General features: G+C 42.2%; 2 protein-coding genes across 2 annotated transcripts in view; both read left to right on the top strand.

The window, feature by feature from the left end:
- The first annotated feature begins 2350 nt into the window (after positions 1 to 2350).
- On the top strand, positions 2351 to 18212 carry LOC111966013 (START domain-containing protein 10-like). Its single transcript, XM_023990459.2, has 6 exons — positions 2351 to 2775; positions 12091 to 12238; positions 12936 to 13039; positions 13617 to 13734; positions 17013 to 17065; positions 17668 to 18212. The coding sequence occupies exons 1-6, from the start codon at positions 2629 to 2631 to the stop codon at positions 17887 to 17889; spliced, it is 792 nt and encodes a 263-aa protein (XP_023846227.1). The 5' UTR covers positions 2351 to 2628; the 3' UTR covers positions 17890 to 18212.
- Positions 18213 to 20825: 2613 nt separating this feature from the next.
- The window catches only part of arap3 (ArfGAP with RhoGAP domain, ankyrin repeat and PH domain 3), a 56401-nt gene continuing 54443 nt past the window's right edge, over positions 20826 to 22783 (top strand). The window contains 1 exon segment of the mRNA XM_070444166.1: positions 20826 to 20941. The gene's annotated coding sequence lies outside the window, so the exon portion shown is untranslated.

Genomic DNA, 22783 nt, shown 5'->3' with positions numbered 1-22783 from the left:
TAAATGCGAAGAAAAATTATATAAAAAAATATATACACGGGACAGGACGAGGACAAAGGACATCTGACTGCTACGCCATCTTGGGATTATTGGTCAGTTACACATATTAGCAAGTGTATATTGGTCAGTTTTACACATACTTAGCAGATGTTATTGGTCAGTTACACATATTTGGTAGATGTTATTGTGGGTGTAGCAAAATGCTTGTGTTCCTAGCTCCAACAGTGTAGTAGTATCTAACAATTCACAACAATACACAGTAATCTAAAAGTAAAAGAATGGAATTAAGAAATATATAAATATTAGGACGAGCAATGTCGGAGTGGAGTTGACTAAAATACAGTAGAATAGAATACAGTATATACAAAGGAGATTAGTAAAGAAGTATGTAAAGAATATTAAAGTGACTAGTGTTCCATTATTAAAGTGACCAGTGATTCCATGTCTATGTGTATAGGGCAGCAGCCTCTAAGGTGCAGGGTTGCGTAACCAGCTAGCAATGGCTTTTTAACAGTCTGATGGCCTTGAGATAAAAGCTGTTTTTGTCTCTCTGTCCCAGCTTTGATGCACTTGTACTAACCTCACCTTCTGGATGATAGCATGGTGAACAGGCAGTGGCTCGGTGGTTGATGTCCTTGATGATCTTTTTGGCCTTCCTATAACATCAGGTACTGTAGGTGTCCTGGAGGGCCCCCGGTGATACGTTGGGCAGACCGCACCACCCTCTGGAGGTGTGCATCTGTAAAAGTTTGTGAGGGTTTTAGGTGCGACGCCAAATTTCTTCAGCCTCCTGAGGTTGGAGAGGCGCCTTCTTCACCACATTGTCTGTGTGGGTGGACCAATTCAGATCATCAATGATGTGTATGCCGAGGAACTTGAAGCTTCCTACCTTCTCCACTGCGGTCCCGTCGATGTGGATAGGGACGTGCTCCCTCTGCTGTTTCCTGAAGTCCACGATCTGCTCCTTTGTTTTGTTGACGTTGAGTGAGAAGTTATTTACCTGGCACCACTCTCTCAGGGCCCTCACCTCCTCCCTGTAGGCTGTCTCGTCATTGTTGGTAATCAGGCCTACTACTGTTGTGTCGTCTGCAAACTTGAAGATTTTGTTGGAGGCGTGCTTGGCCACGCAGTCATGGGCGAACAGGGAGTACAGGAGGGGGCTGAGCATGCACCCTTGTGGGGCCCCTGTGTTGAGGATCAGCGAAGTGGAGGTGTTGTTTTCCTACCTTCACCACCTTGGGGCGGCCCGTCACGAAGTCCAGGACCAAGTTGCACAGGGCGGGGTTCAGACCCAGGGCCCCGAGTTTAATGATGAGTTTGTAGGGTACTCATCGTTAAGAAGAACAGGTTGTTTAATCTGTCCATTTAAAGTAGCATATGGTAATTTAGATGAATCGGCTATCATACTGGTGTAGCTTTGTGCTTGTAGTTGGGTCAGGTTACCAGGGCAGATGTCTTGAAAGTGACAAGGGTCAGTGGCTCACAAAAGTGCTCTGAGCCATGTTTACTGCAAACTCCCACTGAACTCCAATGAATTGTGTTGGTGTTGATCAACTCCCTGTAGACTCACAAAGCCTGTGGCCTCACGTAACTGTAGTAAAGTTGAACAGTCTTTCCCTTGAAAGGGAAACCCATTAGGTATAGTTTCATTGATAACGTCTGTCCCCTGGATCCAATATCATCAACCATTGAGGTAGTCAATTGTGGTCAGGTTTCATTGTTAGAAAGGCAATGAATTGGGTCCTATTATCATGGATGAATAGCAAGCTAAGATAAATGTCACATACATCATCATCATGACTGCTCTTCAGGTAGATGAGTGGTAGAGTGTATTCTCAAAACCATTGTTCATATTTTTTTTTTTACATTTATTTCATGTGGCCACTAGTGGTTGTGGCAATGCAAAACTGAAATAAAACCTTAAAACACATCTAAAATAATATGCCTAATCTGTAGGAGCCCACATCGTTGTCCTTATATACAGTGACTCATTAGTGGACAGAGTGACGTTTTTAAATATGCAAAATTAATACAAACGTGATTATAAACGTTATTACAGGTTGCTGGATAAAAGGCTACGCTTTTTCACCTCCCCTCACCAGCAGACAATTAGACCAAAACAAACACATCATAAACATGACACCTGATCATGTCGTTCATAATGTCCGTCTGACTAACTACGCGGCCATGTTGTGTTGTCTAGGACTACCGCACCGCACCTGAAACCGGGATGTTGGTAACCTGACGRCTCTACCTATTCGCCGTGCTCCGCCACAGTGACTTGTGATTGGCTGTGAGAGCTTCAGYGGCAGGGGACATTAGTACGACGTAGGTGCACCTGCTGAAAGTAGCAGTATCAACAGGACTCCGGACGAAAGTCCACGTAAATTAGTCTTAGCTTTTACCTTCAAATTAGTTTCTACTTGTTTATTGGGACTTTAATTGTTACTGAATTTCCCCTGGAAAGCACTTTGTGGTGACACCTATCATAACCATCGAACTCAGCATTGCGGTGGGAGCTAACAAAGCCAAAGGAACATCTAAATACAAAAGGAGATTACCACTTTCTGTCTGTCGTCAGTCTCCAACTGATACATTTGTACCACATCACAAGGAGGGTACAAGAAGATGCCCGTTCAGATACCAGACGATACAGACTTTACCTCTTTCAAGGAACAATGTGAAAACCAGGAAGGATGGACAGCGCGCTACAACAAGGGAAACGTGACGGTGTGGTGCAGGGATGAAGAGTGTAAAACTATCCAGAAACTAAAGGCAAGTGTGTCGCTACTACAGATTCATTCTGGTACGTCTGGTGCGGTGCTTAAAGAGAAAGCACTGCACTGCGGAGAGGAGAGAAGACTGGAAGTGTGGAACTTGAGGTTTCCAATAGGAAAATAACTACTGTAGCGCTTCTCAAGATTAGTATATATATATTTTTCAACTGAACAGGTTTGAATCTAACGTGTGGAATCATAATGAGACTTTTCCTAATGTTAAAATCAATACGATCATCAATACATCCTGTATACAGCCGTATGCATGATATTATGTCTGGAGTAGACTTGAGTAGTTAGACGTGACATGTAGGTTTATCTTTGTGAATAACATGGCATTGAGTAATTCCCCAGTTCATACACAGTTAATATTTTCTGATTAGATAGGTGATTAAGTACACCAGAGTTTAGGCTTCATCATACACTGGTGACTGTTAACATAGTCAACCAGAACTTATTATAATGTGTGCTGGTCTCTTAACCATATCAGTGGCACAGAATGACAAATACTGTCAGTGTCTCTCCATCACTTGGGATGCATCTCAAGAGTCTACAGTAGACTTAGACACCCCTGTAGCATTCTATTACCCATACTGCTGTGTTTCTCTTCTGTCCCCGCCCTTAGAGACCCCTGTAGCATTCTATTACCCATACTGCTGTGTTTCTCTTCTGCCCCCCCCCCCCCTTAGACACCCCTGTAGCATTACATTACCCATACTGCTGTGTCTCTTCTGTCCCCCCTTAGAGACCCTGTAGCATTAACATTACCCATAACTGCTGTGTTTCTCTTCTGTCCCCCCCTTAGAGACCCCTGGAGCATCCCATTACCCATACTGCTGTGTTTCTCTTCTGTCCCCCCCTTAGAGACCCCTGGAAGCATCCCATTACCCATACTGCTGTGTTTCTCTTCTGCCCCCCCCCCCCTTAGAGACCCCTGAGCATCATTACCCATACTGCTGTGTTTCTCTTCTGTCCCCCCCTTAAGAGACCCCTGGCATACATTACCCATACTGCTGTGTTTCTCTTCTGCCCTCCCCCCCCCTTAGAGACCCCTGTAGCATTAATTACCCATACTGCTGGTTTCTCTTCCTGTCCCCCTTAGAGACCCTGTAGCATTACATTACCCATACTGCTGTGTTCTCTTCTCTGTCCCCCCCTTAGAGACCCCTGGAGCATCCCATTACCCATACTGCTGTGTTTCTCTTTCCTCCCCGCCCACCACCCCCCCCCCTTAGAGACCCCCTGTAGCATTACATTACCCATACTCTGTCGGTGGTTTCTCTCCCTGTCCCCCCTTAGAGACCCCTGACGCATTCTATTACCCATACTGCTGTGTTTCTCTTCTGCCCCGTCCCCCCCCCGCCGCTTAGAGACCCTGGAGACTCCCATTACCCATACTGCTGTGTTTCTCTTCTGTCCCCCCCTTAGAGACCCCTGTAGCATTACATTACCCATACTTCTGTGTTTGCTCTCTGCCCGCCCCTTAGAGACCCCTGGAGCATCCCATTACCCCATACTGCTGTGTTTTCTTCTGCTCCCCCCCCCCCTTATGAGACCCCTGGAGCATCCCATTGAACCCATCTGCTGTGTTTCTCTTCTGCCCCCCCCTTAGACACCCCTGGAGCATTCATTACCCACATACTCGCTGTGTTCTCTTCTGTCCCCCCCCCCCCCTTAGCGACCCCTCTAGGATTCTCATTTACCCCATACTGCTGTGTCTGCTCTTAATACACTTCTCTCCTATACTGTAACACTCACTAGATAAATAACTGCTGAGGTTTCTCATCTTCTCATCTTGCAGCAAATACTTGTTGATACAACAGTAGTTTATTTAGTCTCAGAGCTTCATGTCTAGTGAATAGGGCTGACATAATGATAAGCTAGGGAGGATGAGGAGGAGAGAAAGAGAGAGAGGAGAAGGGGCTTATCAAGGATGATGAAGAATGATGAAAGTCCTAAATTATTAAAAGGAGAGCTTCCTCTCATTTATGATAATTTAGGACAGCAACATTATGCAGTACAATGTACCAAGAATTTTGCGGTTTCCGAAAACATTGCCTACACTCTGAGAAAAAATAGTTCCAAAAGGGTTCTTCGGTTGTCCCCAAAGGAGAACCCTTTTTGGTTCCTTGTAGAATCGTTTTTCAGTTCCAGGTAGAACCCTGTTGGGTTCCATATAGAACCCTCTGTGGAAAGGGCCTTGGAACCAAACATGGATCTTCAAATGGTTCTCTGTGGGGACAGCCAAATAACCCGTTTAGGTTCTAGATAGCACCTTTTTGTCTAATTCTGTACTCATGTTCTAAAATCCTCATCAGTTCCAGAGGATTCATTCATATTTCATGGAAGGTTTGTTATTGCACCATTGGATAGGAATTCAGGTGGATCCCAATTCTGCACTACAGTATAGCAGTATAGCAGTAAAGTAGAATAGTAGTATAGCAGTATAGTTGCATCGTAGTATGAAAGGATAGTAGTATAGCAGTATAGCAGMARAGTAGTATAGCAGTATAGTTGTATAGTAGTATACCGTAAAAGTATTATAGTAGCATAGCAATATATTAATATAGCAGAACAGTAGTAGTATAGTAGTATAGCGGTATAGTAGTATATTGGTATACTAGTATAGTATTATAGCAGTGTAGCAGTATATTAATATATCAGGATAGTAGTATGATAGTATAGTAGTATAGCAGCATAGCAGTATATTATTATAGTATTGTTGTAGTATAGTAGTATAGCAGCATAGCCGTATATTATTATAGTATTGTAGTAGTATAGTCGTATAGCAGTATATTAATATAGCAGTACATTAATATAGCAGCAATGGAGTATATTAGTAAAGCGGTATAGTAGTGTAGTAGTATATTAGTATAGTAGTATAGCAGTATAGTAGTATATCGGTATAGAAGTATAGTAACATAGTGGCATGGAAGTATAGTAGCATGGTAGAATATTAGTATAGTAGTATAGCAGTATATCAGTATATCGGTATAGAAGTATAGTAGCACAGAAGTATAGTAGAATAGTGGTGTATTGGTATATTGGTATAGTAGTATAGCAGTATATCAGTATGGTAGTATAGTACCATAGTAGTATATTGGTATAGCAGTATATTAGTGTAGCAGTATAGTAGCATAGCAGTATATTAGTATGGTAGTATAGTAGTGTTGTAGCATAGTAGTATATCAGTATAACATTATATTGGTATACTAGTATAGTGGTATAGTAGTATAGCAGTATATTAGTATATTGGTATGGTAGCATAGTAGCGCAGTAGTATGGTAATATATGAGTGTAGCCGTTTATTAGTAGTGTAGTTGTGTAGGAGTATAGAAGTGTAGTATTTTAGCGTTATATTGATATTGCAGTATAGTAGAATAGCAGTATAGTCATATAGCAGTATATTAATATAGCAGTATATTAGTATAGTAGTATTGTTGTATAGCAGTATATTATTATAGTAGTGTTGTAGTATAGCAGTATAGTCATATAGCAGTATATTAATATAGCAYWATTGTTGTATAGCAGCAATGGAGTATATTAGTATAGCGGTATAGTAGTGTAGTAGTATATTAGTGTAGTGGCATGGTAGTATAGCGGTATAGTAGTATAGACGTATAGTAACATAGTAGCATGGCAGAAAATTTGTATGGTAGTATAGCAGTATATTGGTATAGAAGTATAGTAGCACAGAAGTATAGTGGTGTATTAGTATATTGGTATAGTAGTATAGCAGTATGGTAGTATAGCACCATATTAGTATAGCAGTGTAGTAGCATAGCAGTGTTAGTAATGTAGTATTGTGGCATAGTAGTATATCAGTATAACATTATATTGGTATACTAGTATAGTGGTATAGTAGTGTAGTAGTATAGCAGTATATTGGTATGGTAGCATAGTAGCACAGTAGTATATGAGTATAGCCGTTTATTAGTAGTGTAGTTGTATATTAGTATAGGGGTGTAGTGGTATAGTAGTATATTGGTTTAGCAGCATAGTAGTATAGTGGCTTAGTAGTGTAGTGGTATTGTAGTATAGTAGCATAGCAGTATAGCAGTATAGCCTATGTAGACCTAATGTAGATGCATACTGTAACAAAGTAGGGTCCAAACAATTAATTCAGAAACAGAACCCTCAACACACTAGACGACATTACGCAAAATGTATTGTATACTTCTATATTATATAGTAGTCCTACAGTTGGTAAGACTCGATCATCTGACCATACCTCTGTAGCGGCCAGCTATACTGTAGTCCTAGGTAAGACTAGGTCATCAGACAGTTTCTGTCTGTCAGAAAGGAAAGGCAGGCTGGGTCTCTGATGTGACGTCCACCCGGGAGATGTCCTGAAAAATAAAGTGGAAAACTGTGGTAATGGCTAGCAGCTAGTAACGAGGAAACCTGATTCCCCCCTGCTGCCAGGCCAAGAGGGTAACAGCCCTTACTGAAGAAACTCCAGCGGACCCCGTCGGGAACCCAGATAACGAGGAAACCTGATCCCCCCGACCCTGCTGCCAGGCCAAGAGGGTAACAGCCCTTACTGAAGAAACTCCAGCGGACCCTGTCGAGAACCCAGATAAAGAGGAAACACAAGAAACAGAGTATGAATGATGGATTGTTTAGAAGGATGAATGAGAAAACAAATGTTGACACCCAGAACAAACGTCAACATAACAGGAGATGATGGCTAGATCGGCCTCTCTTTATAGAACATGAATCTTTTCCGGGGCAGTGATGCACTTCTCGGCTCCTGAATAATAGAACATAGAGGTAGYTATTGACGACATTCCATTCAGAGGGACCTGACCTAAGGAGGCAACCCAGGCAGTGGAAATGAGGAGCGACTAGGCCTTCTGTTAGAAGCCAGGCCCGGACGGGGGTTGGACAGGGGGATGTGATGGTGAATTATTAACTCAACCTAAGTGATCTACTGATTGAGTTACGTGGAGCCGTTTGCTACGTTGACCCGACACACACTATCTGATTGTGTCACACCTGGCATGCTATACAGCACTGTAGTCCCTGCACACTGATTAACTAAAGGCATCATGTAGGATTTAGAATGGAAGGAAGTGGAATGCTTATTCCGGTCTAGGCCCAACCCTTCTTTACACTTTTCCTATCCTGTACTTTACACCTCTATGATAATGGGTCAAATTGAATTGAATTAATCCACTCTTTGCCCTGTAGTTTCCACTTGAATCTTGAATCCTGTCTTTTCTTAATTCTTTACTCACAAAGAGTCCAACATTTTGATGAGCCGTTTGATCAGCCAAATAACCAGTGGTCCCCACTGAAGGTGAGTTTCATAGAATTAAGCTCATTGATCACAGAAGAGACAAAATAAACATATTTACTTCAGCTATGAAGAGCACCAGGAAAGTAAACTAAGTTGTGCATTATAATGCATTATGCACAGCTAATAAGGTGTTAGAAATGCGCTTATAATGCTTAATGAAGAGGGTATCCATACGAAGTGTTATGGGAAACTCCTGTTGCAGCCTCATGGTTAAATACAAACACTACACTTCTGACCACTGGCTCCTCTCTCTCTGTCCTTCCTTCCTCTCCCAAACACAAGGAAAGGCCTGGGGCCACCATCATTAGAAAATATCTGATCAAATAAGAGAAAGAAAATATATATTTTGCTGGCCTCCGAGTGCTGCAGCGGTCTGAGGCGTCACTACAGACTCGGGTTCGATCCCAGGCTGTGTCGCAGCCGGCCGCGACTGGGAGAAACATGAGGCGGTGCGTCGTCCGGGTTAGGGGAGGGTTTGGCCCAGCGTCGTCCGGGTTAGAGGAGGGTTTGGCCCACATGTCCGGGTTAGGGGAGGGTTTGGCCCAGCGTCGTCCGGGTTAGGGGAGGGTTTGGCCCAGCGTCGTCCGGGTTAGAGGAGGGTTTGGCCCAGCGTCGTCCGGGTTAGGGGAGGGTTTGGCCCAGCGTCGTCCGGGTTAGGGAGGGTTTGGCTCAGCGTCGTCCGGGTTAGGGGAGGGTTTGGCCCAGCGTCGTCCGGGTAAGGGGAGGGTTTGGCCCAGCGTCGTCCGGGTTAGGGAGGGTTTGGCCCAGCGTCGTCGGGTTAGGGGAGGGTTTGCCCAGCGTCGTCCGGGTTAGGGGAGGGTTTGGCCCAGCGTCGTCCGGGTTAGGGGAGGGTTTGGCCCAGCGTCGTCCGGGTTTAGGGAGGGTTTTGGCCCAGCGTCGTCCGGGTTAGGGGAAGGGTTTGGCCCAGCGTCGTCCGGGTTAGGGGAGGGTTTGGCCCAGCGTCGTCCGGGTTAGGGGAGGGTTTGGCCCAGCGTCGTCCGGGTTAGGGGTGAAGGTTTGGCCCAGCGTCGTCCGGGTTAGGGGAGGGTTTGGCCCAGCGTCGTCGGTAGGGGAGGGTTTGGCCCAGCGTCGTCCGGGTTAGAGGAGGGTTTGGCCGGCCGGGATGTCCTTGTCCCATCGCGCTCTAGCTCCTCCTAGTGGCAGGTAGGATGGATGCACGCTGACTTCGGTCACCGGCTGTACGGTGTTTCCTCCAACACATTGGTGTGGCCAGTGGTGTTAAGTACTGAAGTAAAAATACTTCCAAATCGTTTTTAGGGTATCTGTACTTTACTGTTTATATTTTTGAAAACTTTTACTTTTACTCCACTACATTCCTAAAGAAAATGATGTACTTTTTACTCCATACATTTTTCCTGACACCCAAAAGTATTCGTTACTTTTGGAATGCTTAGCAGGACAGAAAAATTGTCTAATTCACACAGTTATCCAGAGAACATCCCTGGTCATCCCTACTGCTTCTGATCTGGTGGACTCATTAAACACAAGCTTCATTTGTAAATGATGTCTGAGTGTTGGAGCGTACCCCTGGCTATCCGTAAATTAATAAAACAAGAAATTATGCCGTCTGGTTTGCTTTCTGAGGTCTTGGCTGATTTCTTTTGATTTTCCCATGATGTCAAGTAAAGAGGCACTGAGTTTGAAGGTAGACCTTGAAATACATCCACAGGTACACCTCCAATTGACTCAAATGATGTCAATTAGCCTATCAGAAGCTTCTAAAGCAATGACATCATTTTCTGGAATTTTCCAAGCTGTTTAAAGGCACAGACAACTTAGTGTATGTAAACTTCTGACCCACTGGAATTGAGATACAGTGAAATAATCTGTCTGTAAACAATTGTTTGAAAAATGACTTGTGTCATGTACAAAGTAGATGTCCTAACCGACTTGCCAAAACTATAGTTTGTTTCAACCATTTGTGGAGTGGTTGAAAACGAGTTTTAATGACTCCAACCTAAGTGTATGTAAACTTCCAACTTCAACTGTATATATACATTTGTCTTGGACATAACAACACTGAAACCCAAACACAAGGAAAGGCTAGAAGACCCCCAGGTATCCCACGCTCCCATCCCACTCTGCTGCTGTGGCGCAGGCAGAACTGTATATATATCAGTCACTCACTGATGCGTCAGAGATATGGGGGAAATCCACTTATTTGCTTGTTTACGTTGTAATGTAATACACTGTGCTTGGCTTGTAGCTGGGCCTACTGTATAGAGTTTAATGTGATGTACACTATACAATATAGGGTTTAATAMGATGTACACTATACTGTATATAGTTTAATATGATGTACACTATACTGTATAGGGTTTAATATGATGTACACTATACTGTATATAGTTTACTATGATGTACACTAATACAATATAGGGTTTAATATGATGTACACTATACAATATAGGGTTTAATATGCATGTACAACTATACTGTATAGGGTTTAATATGATGTACACTATACTGTATAGGGTTAATATGATGTCACTATACTGTATATAGGGTCTTAATATGATGTACACTATACTGTAATATGGTTTAATATGATGTACACTATACTGTATAGGGTTTACAATATGATGTACACTTACTGTATACAGGGTTTAATATGATGTACACTATACTGTATAGGGTTTAATATGATGTATATCAACTATACTGATAAAATGAGCATTGGGATGGATGTATGTAAACAGAGAGCATTAGGATGGATGTAATGTAAACAATAGAGCATTAAAGATGGATGTAATGTAAAACAGAGCATTAGGATGGATGTAATGTAAACAAGAGCATTAAGAATGGATGTAATGTAAACAGAGAGCATTAGGATGGATGTAATGTAACAAGAGAGGCATTAGGATGGATGTAATGTGAACAGAGAGCATTAGGATGGATGTATGTAAACAGAGAGCATTAGATGGAATGTAATGTAAAACAGAGAGCATTAGGATGGATGTAATGTAAACAGAAGAGCATTAGTGTATGGAATGTAATGTAAACAGAGAGCATTGGGATGGATGTAATGTAAACAGAGAGCATTAGGGATGGATGTAATGTAACAGAGAGCATTAGGATGAATGTAATGTAAACAGAGAAGCATTAGGATGGATGTAATCTTATGTTAATATCTCCAAGGCAACACTTCCTATAGTTTTATTTTAATTAAAACTAATATATATCTCCATGGTAAATTAATGTAGTTAGGTCCTGGTATATTCCGTTATTCCATGTGGTCACACAGGTATTACAGTATAATAAGTATATTCAACTTCCTCAACTTCAAATGTTGTTGTTATGGTGGTGTACTGTATTCCACCTGGAGATCTTTTGAAATCCAGTTGTTGAAGGTTTTCTGCACAGTGTAATCTTTACTATAAAACACAGACTGATCTATTGGGAACATTCCTAATAACAATGTGTTAACTGTAACATAAATCCTCTGGAAGAGAGTCTGTAGCAGATCTATTTTTATGGCATGTGTAACAGTATAACTTTAGTCCGTCCCCTCGCCCCGACCCGGGCGCGAACCAGGGACCCTCTGCACACAATCAACAACAGTCACCCACGAAGCGTCGTTACCATCGCTCCACTAAAGCCGCCGGCCCTTGCAGAGCAAGGGGAACCACTACTTCAAGGTCTCAGAGCAAGTGACGTCACCGATTGAAAGGCTATTAGCGCGCACAACCGCTAACTAGCTAGCCATTTCACATCCGTTACACATGCACTCCTACATCGTTCTAAACTTCATTGATACTAAAGACAGTTACAGCTTCAGAGGCCCAGTTCAGGGAAGTTGACTCAATCACTGTTCTACCTTGTTATCGTAGCTAACCTAGTCCTATGTAATCACACACGTAATTAGCAGTAGCAGAAAAGTAGTAATATAGTAATTTCTATGTAATAACCTTAAACCCTGTTACCATGTTATTCACAGATATATTTCTCAATAATTTTTTTAAATATGTGTTGTTTTACTTATTGTTTCAGATGAGGATAGTGTGTAAGGACGTGACTGCTGAGACCCTTTACGACGTCCTTCATGACACCAGCTACCGGAAGAACTGGGACAGCAAACATGATCGACCCCACGATATCGGCAGACTTACGGTCAACGCAGACGTAGGATATTACTCCTGTGAGTTGTGACAGACGTAGATATTACTCCTGAGAGTTAGTGTCAGACGTAGGATATTACTCTGAGAGTTAGTGTCAGACGTAGGATATTACTCCTGAGAGTTAGTGTCAGACGTAGGATATTACTCCTGAGAGTTAGTGTCAGAAATAGGATATTACCCTGAGAGTGGAAAAAGGAGGAGGAGGAAGAGGTGGAGGAAGAGGTGGAGGAAGAGGTGGAGGAGGAGGGGGAGGGGAGGATGAAGAGGAGTAGGGGAAGGAGGATGAAGATGAGGAGGAGGAAGAGGGGGGGAGAGGAGGGGAAAGAGGAAGAGGGGAAAGAGGAGGAGGGGGAGGAAGAGGATGGGAATGGGAGGAGGAAAGAAAGAACGAGGGGGAGGAGGAAGAGGGAAGAGATTTAAAACTGCCGTACGTGAACACCAGTCAGTATGAGTCAATATGCAACAGATGTAGTAGACTGAACCATGTTTCTCAAAGTAAAAGGTATTTTTATGACTAGGCKTACTGTAACCACATGTTGCAGATGAAAGGTACAGCAATCTAATCAGGCATAGAAATAGACTGTATAGACTGGCTTGTGAGGCAGTTTGTCACTGAGAATCATTGAGAACTCTAGACAATAGAATGCTACAGTATGTGGACATTTGGACTCATTGAAACATATTTCACTGAAGACATGTTGTCATTGTGTTTTGTAGGGAAGTGCCCGAGCCCCCTGAAGAACAGGGACTTTGTTACCATGAGATCATGGCTTCCTCTGGGCAACGACTTCCTGATCATCAACTACTCTGTCAAACACCCGGTATGTACCTTTATCTACACACAGTGTTGGTTTGCTCTGAATATTATCAACCGTGGGGCTCCCGAGCGGGGCAGTGGCACTGCATCTCAGAGCAAGAGGTGTCACTGCAGTCCCTGGTTTGAATCCAGGCTGCATCACATCCGGCCGTGATTCAGAGTCCCACCGGTGGTAGGCCGTCATCGTAAATAAGAATTTGTTCTTAGCTGACTTGCCTAGTTGAATTTTAAAAACGTCACAATGGATGAGTGACTGGTCCTCTTTTTCATACGAGTAGGATTACGAAGATGATTTGACTAAAGTTGTACATGTCGTCTAGTGAATTTTGTACAATAGATAGATTCCATTAGTGCTGTTTGGCAGACTCAGTAAGAAAGCTCTGCCAGAGGCCCAGTCTACTGTAGAAGTCGGGTCAACAMCTCTACATGTCTCTGTTGTGACTCAGAACAGAAGAAATCTGGTTTGTTAAACAGAAGAAGTCTAAACATAATGTGAACAGCTGACTGGTTTCATTTGTTATGGTAATCCATGTATGAATAATACTTTCATTTGATTGGTCATTTGATTGGGTTAATTCCAGCAATATCCACCCAGAAAGGACCTCGTGAGAGCGGTGTCTCTGCTGACAGGCTACCTGATRCAGTCCYACGGAGCCAGCTCCTCCACTCTCTATTACCTAACGCAGGTCGATCCCAAAGGTAAACCTTTTTAACRGGTTATATACAGAACTGTACATCTAAATGATTTACATAACATCATGTTTTGGTGTTTACAGTACAGCTCTAMGCTGGTCAACACCYGATCTGGATACAGTGCYTCGCTGTCATAGGGTGCTATGKGAAGCCTGCTCTGTCTGTTTGTGTACGTAACACCAGTTAGCTTCACTCCACACTGAGAGAGTCCTGTTGAAATACCTCTGTGTACACAGACACAGGTCTTAGGGAGGAATCAGGCAAAGATCAAACGCAACAAGATTACGTTTCATAAGTAACTTTAAAAAAAAAAACTATTAGGCCGATGATATGACCTGTGGCATATCCTTCCTATCCCCGATATTTAAGGTGCTTTTAACGACCGTGCTCTAAAGAAGGCCATTACTGACAGAAAGTTTAACCATTAAATGCTGACATTGCATCTGATGAAAGTGTGGAGAGACCGTTTCACTATAGTGTACAGTATGTCTTCTCTTGCACCTTTTGTAAACCTAATGTCAGGGTGCAGCAGAGCACCACGTTGTCTGAAAGGACTCTGTGTGCTCCATTGTAATTTAACAACAGTTTTCATCATTGGACCTAGTTTTTATAATACAGCTTAACTCCAGCCTAATGTCTGTCCTTGAGGGAGAAGAGACTCAGTGTGTGTCTGTCCTTGAGGGAGAAGAGACTCGTGTGTGTGTCCTTGAGGGAGAAGAGACTCAGTGTGTGTGTCTGTCCTTGAGGGAGAAGAGACTCAGTGTGTGTGTCTGTCCTTGAGGGAGAAGAGACTCGTGTGTTTCTGTCTTGAGGGAGAAGAGACTTAGTGTGTGTGTGTCCTTGAGGGAGAAGAGACTCGGTGTGTGTGTGTGTGTCCTTGAGGGAGAAGAGACTCAGTGTGTTTGTGTGTGTCCTTGAGGGAGAAGAGACTCGGTGTGTTTGTGTGTGTCCTTGAGGGAGAGAGACTCAGTGTGTGTGTGTCCTTGAGGGAGAAAGAAGACTCAGTGTGTGTGTGTCCTTGAGGGAGAAGAGATCAGTGTTGTGTGTGTCCTTGAGGGACAAGAGACTCCGTGTGTGTGTGTCTGTCCTTGAGGGAGAAGAGACTCAGTGTGTGTGTCTGTCCTTGAGGGAGGAGAGACTCATGTGTTTCTGTCCTTAGGGAGAAGAGACTCAGTGAAGAGACTCAGTGTGTGTGTGTCCTTGAGGGAGAAGAGACTCGGTGTGTGTGTGTGTCCTTGAGGGAGAAGAGACTCAGTGTGTGTGTGTCCTTGAGGGAGAAGAGACTCAGTGTGTTTGTCCTTGAGGGAGAAGAGACTCAGTGTGTTTTCTGTCCTTGAGGGAGAAGAGACTCAGTGTGTTTCTGTCCTTGAGGGAGAAGAGACTCAGTGTGTTTTGTTCCTTGAGGGAGAAGAGACTCAGTGTGTGTTTCTGTCCTTGAGGGAGAAGAGACTCAGTGTGTTTCTGTCCTTGAGGGAGAAGAGACTCAGTGTGGTTGTGTGTCCTTGAGGGAGAAGAGACTCAGTGTGTTCTGTCCTTGAGGGACAAGAGACTCCGTGTGTGTGTGTCTGTCCTTGAGGAGAAGAGACTCAGTGTGTGTGTCTGTCCTTGAGGGAGGAGAGACTCAGTGTGTTCTGTCCTTGAGGGAGAAGAGACTCAGTGAAGAGACTCAGTGTGTGTGTGTCCTTGAGGGAGAAGAGACTCGGTGTGTGTGGTGTGTCCTTGAGGGAGAAGAGACTCAGTGTGTGTGTCTGTCCTTGAGGGAGAAGAGACTCAGTGGTGTGTGTGTCCTTGAGGGAGAAGAGACTCAGTGTGTGTGTGTGTCTTGAGGAGAAGAGACTCAAGTGTGTGTGTGGTGTCCCTTGAGGGAGAAGAGACTCAGTGTGTGTGTGTGTGTCCTTGAGGAGAAGAGACTCAGTGTGTTTCTGTCCTTGAGGGAGAAGAGACTCAGTGTGTTTCTGTCCTTGAGGGAGAAGAGACTCAGTGTGTTTCTGTCCTTGAGGGAGAAGAGACTCAGTGTGTTTCTGTCCTTGAGGGAGAAGAGACTCAGTGTGTTTCTGTCTTTGAGGGAGAAGAGACTCAGTGTGTGTGTGACCTTGAGGAGAAGAGACTCTGTGTTTCTGTCTTGAGGGAGAAGAGACTCAGTATGTGTCTTGTCTTTGAGGGAGAAGAGACTCGGTGTGTTTTGTGTCCTTGAGGGAGAAGAGACTCAGTGTGTTTCTGTCTTGAGGGAGAAGAGATCAGTGTGTGGTGTCCTTGAGTGAGAAAGACTCGGTGTGTGTGTGTGTCTGTCCTTGAGGGAGAAGAGACTCAGTGTGTGTGTGTCTGTCCTTGAGGGAGAAGAGACTCAGTGTGTGTGTGTCTGTCCTTGAGGGAGAAGAGACTGGTGTGTGTGTCCTTGAGGGAGAAGAGACTCAGTGTGTGTGTGTGTGTTGTCCTAAGTGTGAAGAGACTCGGTGTGTGTGTGTGTGAGTGTGAAGCATCAGGAAGCCTTTTGATACTCGCTGCCCAGTATAACACCCCTGCTGCTGAAGACATGTTTTCTGAATCTGCTGATGTCATCTGTTTCCTGTGCTGCTCCAAGCTACCCCGTTGATAATAAAGCCCTTCTGTTCCATTGCTGTGTGTGTGTGTGTGTGTGTGTGTGTGTGTGTGTGGTGTGTGTGTGGTGTGTGTGTGTGTGTGTGTGTGTGTGTGTGTGTGTGTGTGTGTGTGTGTGTGTGTGTGTGTGTGTGTGTGTGTGTGTGGGGGTGGGTGGGTGGGTAACACTTCTGTACTGTCCTTTTACTGTAAACCAGGGGTCCTGTAGGAACTATATCTACTGTCTACTGTCTTTACTGTAAACCAGGGGTACAGTTGGAACTATATCTACTGTATACTGTCTTTACTGTAAACCAGGGGTACAGTTGGAACTATATCTACTGTATACTGTCCTTACTGTAAACCAGGGGTCCTGCAGGAACTAAATCTACTGTAAACTGTCCTTACTGTAAACCAGGGGTCCTATAGGAACTATGTCTACTGTCTTTACTGTAAACCATGAGTCCTGTAGGAACTATATCTACTGTATACTGTCCTTATTGTAAACCAGGGGTCCTGCAGAAACGAACTCTACTGTATACTATCCTTACTGTAAACCAGGGGTCCCGCAGTAACTATATCAACAGGAAGCAGTGAAAAACAATTTTTTTCTAGTATTGTATTTGCTATCGTAGGCCTACCTACTAGAAATACTTGAGGAGTATTGTATTGGTGTTGTACCTTCATGTTTTTTGTTTGYAKTGCAGGTTCCCTTCCCAAGTGGGTGGTGAATAGAGCTTCTCAGTTCGTAGCACCAAAGGTAATATTATCATATGAATATAATAATCGATCTGGTCCGTCTGTCAGTGTATTATGGCTGTTTGTAACAGTGTGTTATATGTGAAAATGTGATCGTATTATACATTGTATTTAAATGTTTAAGGAAGATTAGTTCAAAGGAGGACGAAAAGAGATCCTAATAACATAAAATAAAATCTGTCTAAGAAAGAAATAGTAAGAAATAGTATCTTGTCTAAGAAATAGTATCTTGAAAGCGAGAACTAGAGAGATTGTTCCTAACAAATCACATGGGGTAGTCTATATTATCCATCTCTGGTTTGGGAAGAGAGAAATGATTGTATATCTCTGCCTCCATCTAGTGGTTTCAGGAAGTACATGCATTTCCCAAATATGTTTTGACTGTGTTGATTCCAAAATCACTAATCATGGACACCATTAAAAGTAATACCGTGGTGTTATAACTCATTATTACACATTTAACAACTATTTATAAACACATGATTTACAGTTTATTGCTTACTTATAAAAACCCTTCAAAAGATGTCTGCATGGCTTATCTAAGAGGCTCTTAAATTAATACATTCATTTAGAATCTGAATATTTGTGCTCCTTCCCCCCTAGGCCATGAAGAAGATCTACAAGGCCTGTCAGAAGTATCCAGAGTGGAAGAGGAAGCACAACCCTAACCTGAAYCCCTGGATTTATCCCGAGCAGAACACCTTACCGAGTATTAACGTGGCTGACCTCGTACTACAGAGAGCCGACTCACTGGAGAACATTGATGAGAGTCGCCTGACGGAGGAGAAACAAGCACAACGTCACAGCGATGACGAAGAGACCTAGTCTGAGTGAAGACACTGTTTGTATGTAATTGTGTGGCTGTGTTTAAAATAGCACCCTATTCCCATGTATAGTGTATTACTTTTGTGCAGGGCCCATTAGGCTCTGGTCAAAAGTAGTGCACTACTTACCTATAGGGCCCTGGTCAAAAGTAGTGCACTATATAGGAAATGGGGTGCCATTTGGGACACACACTCTGTTGAGTGTGTGTGTGTGTACAGTACAAAAAATGTACATGTATGATAGACTATCATTTTGATCTGAAAATTTGTCTTGTTGCATTTAGTTGCTGATTTATCTATAACTTATTAAATCAGAGGGGTTTAACAGGGTATTTTCATATAGCATGACAAATTGGGGGGGAAATCTGACATTCTTCCACAAATGGACGGCGTATTTACGGTGCTATCGTTCAATTAAATAGTATAATATCTCATTGACAGTAATAACAGAGTAAACCTTTGAGTAAAACTTTGTGTCTCTTTCAAAAAAAACGAATTTGAAGACAATATTTCAAGACCCTATTTACGTTTGATTTGACTAAGCTTTCATTTGGCTCCTGGGGGGTTGCAGCGGTCCAAGGCACTGCAGGCTTCATCACATTCGGCTGTGATTGGGACCCCCATAGGGCGGCGCACAACATCGCCCGGGGTAGGTCGTCATTGTAAATAATAATTTTGTTTTTAACTGACTTGCCTGGTTAAATAAAAACAAAACAAAAAATACAGTAGCCTTTACCAATACAGGCAACCTACTACAGTATATTTCCAGGTCTCTAGTGCCTCCCAGTGGCAGTAATATGTCATAACATTTCCTCATCCCCCAGTGTTCCGGAAGACATGAGCTGTTAGAACAATGGAATGTCAAGTTTGTTAGGAAGTGAATTAGCATAATGCACCAAGACATGTGTTCTTTTGTACAGTGAATGGCCCACTGAGYCTCCTAAGTCACAGGGGAGGAGAGATGGCAGCATAACCTGTTTGGAATCATTATAATCAGTCATAATCTGTTCGTTTTTTATAACCTTAGGGGTCATGAAGCATGTTTAGCTATTAAAAGGACATTAGATCACTTATACTTTGGTGTTGCCTGTTCTGACTGAATATCAAAGATTATGTCTTAATTAATAAAGTTATTATTAGGCATGTGTTTTCATTTAATTCAAACTGTCTTTTTGTAGGATTTAATGACATGTTTCCAAAATGGAGCGGCATCATGTTCACACTGTCACGGTCGCTGTAATAATTATCGGACCAAACTGCAGCGCGATATGGTTTCCACATAACATTTATTTGAAAACGCACAAAAAACAACAAAGAAAGAACGAAACAAACAACGAACCGTGACTACAGAGGTGCTACGTGCACTAACTTAAAACACATAATTCAATATCCCACAAAACACAGGTGGAAAAAAGGTTACCTAAATATGATCCCCAATTAGAGACAACGATTACCAGCTGCCTGCCTCTAATTGGGAACCATATCAAGCACACCAACAAAGAAATATGAAAACTAGAACGCCACATAGAAATTAAACTAGAACGCCACATAGAAATAATAGACTAGAACACCCCAGTCACGCCATGACCTACTATACCATAGAGAAACAATGGCTCTCTATGGTCAGGGCGTTTAGTTCAAACTGTCTTTTTGTAGTATTTTCTGACATGTTTCCAAAATGGAGCCGCATCATGTTCATACCAACGCAGTTGTTWAATAAAGAGAAGTTGTCTCCTGATTTTAAGACCTTRGCGGCTGATGTTCTTGATTCTTAAATTCTAAGTACAAGTTCCCATTTTGACCTCAATGTTTGTTTTTCTCCGTCGATAAGGAACGTTTATGTGTGACTGTATCCCTTTTCAGAGTTAAAAATGCAGCTGGGGGCCAATCCTCAGAATCTGTATTGTCTCAGGCACTTCCTTTTACCCCAAGGCTACTTCCTGTCACACTTCCTGTCCGCATCAGTCAGATTGTTTTTTGAGGGAAAGGAAACGCCACTAGTGTCTAGATTTCTCACACGGCACAAAAGCTTCTCGTTGCTTTTCGAACTCACAATTCATTGCTTTGTCTAGCATAAAACGTCTTCCATTTTGAGTGATCTTTGAGAATTAAAGTGTGTGATGTTATTGTATTGTGTGCATCCATTTATTTTCCATAATCTGAACTGCTGTTGATTTTTGAATAACAACGTGTGTGATTCATGATGTCCCTGGAACTTGAACAACATTTTTAATGTAACCTTTATTTAACTATTTAACGTAATATACGTGTGTGTGTGTATGAGTGTGTCAGTGTGTGTGTGTGTGTCAGGAAGGGTGAGGGCGCTCAGGAAAATCCAGGACCACATCTTAGTTACACCTTAACATCCACATTTTTTGTAGATATTCAAAATTCTGATCTCTCATCAGGTTGTCTATTGTATCAGCAGGCCTATTGAAGCCCACATCACATTACTTTTCCCACCATGCAGCTAACCTAACCTAAACTAACCTAAACTAACCTAACCTAACCCTAAACTAACCTAACCTAACCCTAAACTAACCTAACCCGAAACGGTAGGCTACATATTACACATACTGTGTAGTCTTTTTTGTTATTTTGCAGGCAATAGGGAATGTTTTTAAAATAAGAGCATGGGGCCCCAACACAGTATAATTGATTATACAGTACCTGATTGCAAGCTGCCAGTTCTTTAGCAATATGCCTATTATGAAAGTGAAACAAAAAAATGAAATATATATATATTTATTATTTTCTTGCAAAGGCAAAGTAATGCAGTCAAAAGATAGGATTTCTGTTTATGAATTACCATTATGTCTTTTTAAGTTGTGGGATAATGAGTTTGTTGAACAGGAAAAATGTCGGCTAAACTCCTTCGCCGCCCTCCCCTTTAAGTACGATATCCTTGATACTTTGCGGAGTAACRTGACCATTGCAACAAAGTTGCCGACAGGGATAGTTCTTCCTCTGCTGCTCAACCAAAAAACCGAGCGATTCAAGAATGTAGACGTTCCKTTGGGATAACAACCACGCACATCGGAACACAGCAAAAGGTAATGCATGATTATCATATTATTAGACTAATAGCGTGTCGGAGTTCGCACTGTGRGTGGGCGACATGCCGCAGCATGAGATTGTGAGAGAGCGCTCTTTTTCAATACGTTATTATTTTGCTATAGGACTAATAATGATTTAAAGTATCAGTATTATTTATCAATATTGTCGTCATATGTTACTTGTAGAGTTGTGTAGGCCTACCGCAGAATAATTAAATGGATTCTGTGTAATGATTCATTTGACAATTTAAAAAAATAAAATATATATTACCATGTTTAAGAGTAGCCTATCTTATGACACCACATGGTGAGCCTATTGTAACATTTCACCCATTTATACTATCACCTGTCTGTTTTGCTGTAGGCTACAGACCTACCCCATTGTAGATTTGCCAGGGGCACATCAGACCCTGTTCATCTTGAGTGGGTTTTGGGGTCTTGGAATCTGTCTGTTGTATAGTTTCACAGCTGAAACCTAATTGAATCAGTAAATTATTTGTTAGACAGTGCAGCAGCACCAGCAGAGGACAGAGAGACATAACCACTTTAAAATAATCACTGGAATTTCTCATTTAAGATACTAACTCATTTTAGCTCTGTTTTTTGGAATTGTGTTGAGTGAGATTATTKATTTAAAATGTCATGAATGTCTGAATGTTATGTTGTTCAATGTCAGTGCCACTCGTAGTAAGGCCCAGATGCTAGTTCCTCTATATTCCTCCTGTATGAGTGTCTCAGAGCTGCTTGGGTCAGTCTTTGGTCATTAGATGTTCAGTGTGATGGACAACGTTACACTGACCAGAATCATTGACCTCCAGAGGCCTCTCTCTYTGTCTATAGATGGACACTACAGCCATCATCATGACCCTGTTTTAGGTTTTATATGTGATGTAGTATAGATTTGTAACAGCGTTTCACATGTAATTTTGCTTTGCGTGATGTATTGTTGTCTCTATTTTCTTGCCCTTTGTGCTATTGTCCATGCCCAATATTGTTTGTACCATGTTTTGTGTTGCTACCATGTTGTTGTCATGTTGTGTTGCTACCATGCTGTCTTGTCATGTGTTGCTGCCTTGCTATGTTGTCTTAGGTCTCTCTCTTTATGTAGTGCTGTGTTGTCTCTCTTGTCGTGATGTGGGTTTTGTCTTTTATTTTTATCCCAGACCCCACAAGAGGCGTTTTGCCTTTTGTTAGGCTGTTATTGTAAATAAGAATTTGTTCTTAACTGGCTTCCTAGTTAAATAAAGGTTCAATAAAGTACAAGTAATTCACGCTACGGATCAATACAGAACTATTTCCAATTACATTAACTAATCAACAAAGACTACTTCAAACCTCCAGAGTTAACATTACATCCACTTTGATTTTCTGTTCTGCTTTCCTTAATGTGTTCCTGGTGACTACCTCATGAAGCTGATTGAGAGAATGCCAAGAGTGTGCAAATCTGTCATTAAGTCAAAGCGTGACTACTTTGAAGAATATCAAAAATGAAATATATTTTGAATTGTTTGACACTTTTTTTTTCTTCGTTACTACATGAATCCATATGTGTCATTTCATAGTTTTGATGTCTTCACTATTATTTTACAATGTAGAAAATAGTAKAAGTAAAGAGAAACCCTGGAATGAGTAGGTGTGTCCAAACTTTTGACTGGTACTGTACATAAAAACACTAAGGTTGACATAAAGAACCCTGACAACTAATATCAACACTTTGTATTTTAGTTTTGGGTTAATTCTTTGCCTTCTGTAAGTTTTTAAGAATCATTGCTTTGTAATTCCGTTACCAAGAAAAACATCTTAAAGATATTTTCAAATTTTACTTTACAGTGTCCAAAT

Source organism: Salvelinus sp. IW2-2015, linkage group LG6.2 (genome assembly GCF_002910315.2).
Source record: "Salvelinus sp. IW2-2015 linkage group LG6.2, ASM291031v2, whole genome shotgun sequence".
NCBI classification, from domain to species: domain Eukaryota; kingdom Metazoa; phylum Chordata; class Actinopteri; order Salmoniformes; family Salmonidae; genus Salvelinus; species Salvelinus sp. IW2-2015.
The sequence above is the reverse complement of the archived record's forward strand: the minus strand, read 5'-3'. Positions and strand labels throughout refer to the sequence as shown.